The 7,352-nt window shown below is 34.8% G+C and overlaps 1 protein-coding gene across 2 annotated transcripts in view; it reads left to right on the top strand.

The window, feature by feature from the left end:
- LOC128216967 (uncharacterized) overlaps window positions 1-6,867 on the top strand; it is a 56,823-nt gene extending 49,956 nt beyond the window's left edge. For both annotated transcript variants that reach the window (XM_052923733.1, XM_052923732.1), the window contains exons 2-5: window positions 3,052-3,223; window positions 5,361-5,497; window positions 5,870-6,008; window positions 6,318-6,867. In XM_052923733.1, coding sequence (XP_052779693.1) covers window positions 3,052-3,223; window positions 5,361-5,497; window positions 5,870-6,008; window positions 6,318-6,540 — 671 coding nt within the window. In that variant the 3' untranslated portion in view covers window positions 6,541-6,867. The remainder of the gene's footprint in view (window positions 1-3,051; window positions 3,224-5,360; window positions 5,498-5,869; window positions 6,009-6,317) is intronic.
- The last annotated feature ends 485 nt before the right edge of the window (window positions 6,868-7,352 follow it).

A 7,352-nucleotide genomic window follows, 5' to 3' on the forward strand; every position in this document is an offset into this window, starting at 1 on the left:
CTTTTAAATATATAGCACGATAATTTGCGTATAGTATTTATGTTATTCGTTGAAAGAAGTTCAGTAAATTTCATAATATTTTGGCGACGCCAATAATATTGACGTATGTTTGATTTCCGTAATTCATGATAAAAAGGGCATTCTAAGAGAAAATGAAATTCGTCCTCCAGAGTGTTACAAAATTGACATTTTCTTTCATTTCTTGGGGTTATGTGTGGTTTATCCCATCGTCCAATTTCTATTTCGAATCTATGTGAAGATAACCTAAGCCTTGATAGAGCGTTCCTGTGATGTTTGTTCTGGATATTGTCTAGGTATAATTGGAAATTAAAGTTTGAGAATAATACATAAGAGGAAGCTCTTGAAGAGTCTCTCAACTCACCATTCCATTTTTGCATAAATATCGTGAATGAAATTGGGATGCCGTTCGAGAAGAATATAAATGACGAAATGGATGGATAGTGTATTTGATGCAATTCATGGTACTTTAAAATCTCAATATAACCCAAGGTAACAAGTTTACTTCCTAATACATTGAAGGACTGTGTTCGCCCACTTCCATGTAAAAAAACTATGTCAAGACCTTGTTTACTTCCTAATACATTGAAGGACTGTGTTCGCCCACTTCCATGTAAAAAAACTATGTCAAGACCTTTTCTATCCGTATTCATGTACTTCTTATATCCTAAATACATTGCAATCATTGACATTTCTTCTAATCGTTTTCTGTCGTCTGATAAGAGTCTGAACACATTTCCAATACTGTCTCTTTTAGAGACATATGCTTGTATAACTTGATAAAAGATCTTTTTCAAAGAAGTACATTAAACAGAAGGTAAATTGAGATATCTAAATCCGTTTAAGTAGTGGCCGAACTCCTGACCAAGATACAGACATAAAATTCCATTTATTGTGTGTCAAATTACTACAATATAACCCCTCCAAATCGCCGTTATTTTAAAATATTTTGTTTTCTTTCTGTGTATCAGATTTTAATACTCAGTCTAATCATGTCCACTTTAAGTAGAAACATTCGATTATGTTTAGCAGTGTCAAATCACCTTGGACAAGCATGTCTGCATTAGATCAGTTAATTAAATGCTTTCCGTTGGTTAGTAGAGAAATATCAGTAAATTGAAATAGATATTTCACTGTGTGAAACAGTAAAATTATAGAATTGTTATGTTTCACTGTTAAGAAAGTTGAGCCCGCTCTGAGTTTCAAGTCAACTCAGTGCGTACCAGGCTGGGACACATGACGTCATTTACGAAATGACGTTATGTGCGCAAACGTTTTTCAAAAAAGGGTAATTAAATGACTTAAAACTCCAATTTTATGCATATAACAAAAATGGTTTGATAATTGGATAAGATTTACCTTTTGCGTTTTATCTTTATTAAGAATTGTTGGGATAAGAGTGAGGTTTGTGCACATAAACTGGTTTAAACCCCCAGTAAATTTACATTTTACTGACCGTTCCAAGGCGGTAGCTAACAATTCTTGATAAACATACCAATTATTTTTATATATATATAGTATTTATGCACTGTGCTGTTTGTAGAGTCTTGTGCTGTTCTATGTTTCTTGTTTGTGATTTTGTGTTCTATGTCTTTGGCGTTTGCCCATTGCCACTAAACCGGGTTTATGTTTAAACTTTTTGCTACTGAGCATGTTTCTGTAGCTTTTGCATATATATATTGTTACAGTGCAAAATAGCAATATCTTTCATTTCGTGAACACCAACATGAAATTCTACTGGTGGCTATCACCTCGTGAAATATATTTTTTGATGCTCACTGTGTGATATTATAAGTTGTACTGTTAGACGCTGGGGCGGTATGTGATATACACCCCCAGTGGTTTCATACCACGCGAGAGCGAAGCTCGAGGGGGTGTTCATCCCACACACACCCTCCCCAGCTAGTAACAGTGTAATGAATATATCTCACCGAGTACTTAATAACAGTCAATAAATGTAATAATAATAAAAACAACAACGCTTTAACAATTAACTGTTTTTAACACTTCATTTTTAATAATTTCTTAGAGGTAACTCCTCAGCACATTTGCAGATTTCATGTTCCATCGAAGCGTCTCTTCTGAATTTAATTTTAACCTTTTTTTGACAGCTTCGTCACTTGTTGTGCTTGCAAACCGTTTTAGTCGCCGTTTTGTAACAAATGACTCATGTAAACAGTCGGTTACACTCAACTGATTGCTTGAATAAAATAGATATTAAATAACGTGCATGAGTTAGTTCCCTACAGTGAAAAGATAAGCCGAGAGAGAAGTTACAAATTATCCGGCCGCCATTTGATACGTTTTAACCAAATCAAATGGATCTTAAACATCATTTTAACGTATGTACTTCTTACAGCATCGAATGATAAATGGCCAGTCTGTTTTGCCAAAATCATTGCTAACTTCTTTTTAACAATTTGCAAAAGAAACACCAGATATCAGAGTTGAAACAAGTTAATTTCTGCGTTCGTGGTTTCTTTGTAGTCCTTAATGCCTTGTCATCGCTGTCATATTCCTTGTAAACTTATTATGCCGCTGGATAAAAGCGCTAGAAAGATTCCCGATACTGCCAGTTTCAGAGAACCTGATTAAATAGACCCTTTCTAAAGAATTATTCCGCTGTAATTGAAGCTTACAAGATCCGGTATAGAGGTCAGTTTTCATACTGCTTCATTTCTGTCTATGAGTTAGACAATACAAACACATGGCAGTGTTTGTCACTTTACAGCAATAAAAATGTACAAATGAATGAATTAAAACGTTATGCCTTATTTAATCCTGATCAAATAAAAGTTGAAATTCCCAATTATAGTGTCTCTTCGACTTTCAATCCGTTCAATTGCCATTTTCCTTGTCCGAATATTCCAAAACATGCCTATTTAAAAACATAAAGCTATAAACGAAGTTGATGATGATGATGATGATGATGATGATGATGATGATGATGATGATGATGATACGGCGTGACAACACTTAGATACAAACATTGGCCTTTTAAATTAAAAGCAAATCGATTATATATTTTTTCAGACTTATTAATTACGCTGTGCTTTGCAATGTTGACACTTGTGGTTGGTGGTGGTTGCGAGGAGTGGCAGTTCGGTCACGTATTGCCGTGTCTCAAGGACGTTTTATATGGCATTAACGGTACCTACAACATCTTGGCTGGGACAGACACCGAAACCGTTCAAACATTCTGCAGGTATATATTCAGAGGATCTAAACGAAGTTTTAAGGGTACCATTTTGCAATTTTCCAACGGTCGAGAATTCCCGTCCACCTATATTGCTTTAAATGATCACTTATCATATAATCATCATTTTCTTCATTTACGTAAATAATGATCGAGTGGTCGTTATTTCCAAAATCCATTCACGATAATTAATTACATGCTCAGTAATGTTTGCCGTTCAAAATTAATGGTCAAATTACTAAACATTTGCAAAGGAATTTATTGTACAATGTTACAGCCACATTGCGTATTTAACATTCAAAAAAATTTCTTTAAACTAATAAATTATATAATAGCCTTATTTACTGTGTAATTTCTAGATAGGTTTCTTATACACTAATAGATATGTAACAACAAAAAATGAAAAAGGAAGCATGGAGCTCATTCATTTGTTGTGAAGCATCAGGTAGAGCAGCTACAGGACGTTTAATATAGTCGTTCAATTGTTAATTCGTCCATTGAAGGCTGTAATAACTAAGCTATTTCCTAATCGTGACTAAGGGCCCAGGACTTCCGGAGCTAGTTTTATAAAGGCCATAAATTTTCTGAAACTAGGCATAACGCTCAGTTATTTTTTATCTTTGTGGCCTAAAATGGTTCCGCCCCGATGCTGATTGTAGTCCGATTTAGCAATCTAGCATTGTGTCACAGATTGAAGTCTCTTCCAAATTGAATTCGAGAAAAGCACATAGAATCAAAATCGTCCAAAACTGGGTTGTTGTTTTTTTGTCTGTCTGTCTGTCTGTCTGTCTGTCTGTCTGTCTCTCTGTCCTTCTCTCTTTATATGTGTGTGTATCATTCGCTATAACACTTACCTATCTTGCTCGAAGGTTTTAAGATTCATAACATGTTGTTGTCAAATTAAATTCTCTCTTTCGGCATCTAAAAACTTCCTGGCATAGCTTATATTCCTCAATCTCGGTTACAAAGTTTTGTTATGGAAGATGATTTAATCAATATTGTCTGGAAGGGAATTATTATTAATCAGCCAAATGTAATCATATTCATCAAACAAACATAATCATGAAGTGCATAAATTGACCACGTGTCTAGCGGAAAACGTCCTTTGTTAACGTCTCTCTTGTTTTGAATAGTATTATATGAAATTTGAATAATGGCCCAATCAATTATTACAAATCTCTTGGGGAAGATACTTTTAAACAATTCCACCTAAACATAACTAATGCAGCAATGATATTGCTCCCTGTCTGGTAGTGTGACGAAACTATATAACAGACGGGTGTTACACTAATGTGGCAAAGTGAGCATAGATACAAACCAACACGAGTATAAACAGAGTCTGAAAATGAAAACGACCACCCTGCTTTATCTAATGTCACGATGTTCATATAACTTATTTCACTATTTTCAAGGCTTTACAAGAACATTTAACATAGAATTCCTACAATAAATATATTTCCTGAGTAACCTGGCACATGTGTTCGGAACATACAGGCGACGAATCATGGTCGGGATCAATAGTGGCAAATATGTATGTGAAAGACCAGTGTCCCTAAAACGGAGATCAAGGTCACACTTTATTTTTTGAAATGCATGCACACAGAGTATTAGTGGTCGTGCCAGGGTTGTATTCTGTCATGCAATGATGATTTCCGAAATAACATCGCACGTGAAGACGACATTCAGACGTGCAAGTCCTAGGACTCTAGGTTCTCCAAACTTGAAGTCAACAACTATGGGATCATGCATGCATTCTTATAATTCATGTAAGCTGTAAGCAGGGAGATTTCATTGAACTGCCTGGTACTTAGGGTGACTTCATCATTTACATTGACCACCAGCATGACCATGTTACATACCATAAAGGTATTTGCTCTCATTTTTATGCTGAATATACGGGGAATAGCAGATTATGTGAATTCCGAATAAAGTTTGTTGATGGTGTGCGATGGACCTGGTATAAATCACTAAAATATACTTGCATTATTAGTATTGTTAAAAATATAAGATGACAGGTCAATTTAATGAGTAATCATGATAAATATCAATGCCTATATACATAGCATACAACCTTCGAATTCAATATATTAGCATTAACTTCTCGTAAGTATAGTCCAATTGTCATCATTTTTCTTATGTGCCGTAGTGATGGGTCTACCAATAGGACGGTATCATGTTTGGAAGACTTGTACCAAGAGTGCGGGCAACATAACGGTCTTCTGAACATAGCACAGCCTCAAACATGGCGAAACACGTTTACTGGACTGTGCAGTAATCTCTCATGTACGTATGGCATAAATTAGTATACATTTCGGTCTTGATATTTATCATAATATACGCCTACTCTGGCAAATTAATTGCATGGTTTTGCTCATAACGAACTAGCTATCGATATGCAATAACGCTTTAATAAACTATAATAATTTTGTTACTATTAGGTCTTAGGGCAGCTGCAATGCTCAATACTTGGTTAAAATCCTTAAAACTAGTACAGTGATGATCATTAAACGTTTTTGTTTTAAAATACATCAGCTATAATTGTTTGGACATTGACAGGCAAAGTCGTTGTTGCTGTACTCCGTTTAATAAAATAATTAATTCTGGTAAACTGCTTCCACACATACGTATTTGCATTCAATGACCATTGTCTTTTAGCACACGCGATTTACAGTGACTGCATCGTACAACAAAGAGACACTGTTCGGCATTGTTTACACAACAACGACGAGCTTCTCCAGCGACTCCTTAAAAAACATACAGACACCACCCAAACATTCGTCATGAAAATATGCAGGTACTTTACCGTAAAGCGCAGACTCTATGCGAATATTTTTTAAGATCTTGCACAAATCTGATTGTAAAGATCATCAAATTCATATGTTGGCACTTGTACAAATGTGATAATATAAATGTTTGAAGTCTTATTTTCATACAAGGTATAATACTTCGTAATTGTCATAAGAAAACTATACATATATTATATATAAAACAATAACTTAAAACACACGGATCTGTATATAATGGGATATGCTGCTTATGAATAAACTAAACGATATACATTATATAAGCAAAATAAGCAAATAGTTTATTTATTTTGTTTCAGCTACTTTAAAGGTATCACTATATGTACCGTGAACCCAGTGCGAGACGTGTGTCACGAAGAGGCTGGCGCGTTAATACAAAGTTTTTTACAAGGAATTCTTCCCCAACAAATGTGCCAACAAGACTATACTTTTAAACCATCTTCATCCCTAGCTTCAGCTTATTTTGGTTCAGTTTATTACTGCTGTTTGCTTTTACTAGCAATTCTTATTGTAAATGAGTGAACGTCACCACTTTGAGTACAGTTTAAACCTAAGTATTTAACCTATGCACACACACTTAAGTTTTTATTTTGTATTAACTATTGTGTTGAAATCAAAAGTGATCAGTGCTTTACGATACCACGTATGACACAATCAATACTAAGTTGATGTCGTAAAGATAAAAACACCACAACAACAATTTGATGCATAGAATCAAACCGGCGCGATAACAATGGAAGAAACAGCATGCATGTAGATCACCAAAAAAGTTGTTATTTACTTCAATGATAATATGTGAAGTATACATATGCTCGAAATATGTTTTTTTGTGAATACACTTTACTGCTATGAGAGAATTAAACGGGGATAAAAAAACCCAATAAATTATGAGGGAATAATCTGGAATGTATTAAGCTTAATGTTATTTTTTTCCAAACTCCCTTTGTCACTGCTCGCCAAGTTAACAAACTCTACGACATGCAACGTCGCAATACAACACTACCAGATTTCACAAGCAAATCCGAGAATTGATATCCGCCCGAAGGATTCATTGCAGAGAATCATACATTTCAAGGCTTCAATTCAATCAAACTTCGAAAAGAGAAAACGATAAATATGAAAATGAATTTGTTAATAACTAAAGTATTCGATTTGCTTGTCAGCTGATATTTCTTGATAGTAGCGGTTTGTAAAGTTGAAGTTATACACATAGAGCAATAGTTGACACTTCACACGGACAAACGGTGGTGGGGTACGTTGCTCCGTCAAAAATGACGTTCAAAATAAAATATCTTTCAAATTCTTTGAAAATTTGCCAGAATGATGTGTCAGGC

The sequence above is a fragment of the Mya arenaria genome, chromosome 14 (assembly GCF_026914265.1).
Source record: "Mya arenaria isolate MELC-2E11 chromosome 14, ASM2691426v1".
Taxonomy (NCBI): domain Eukaryota; kingdom Metazoa; phylum Mollusca; class Bivalvia; order Myida; family Myidae; genus Mya; species Mya arenaria.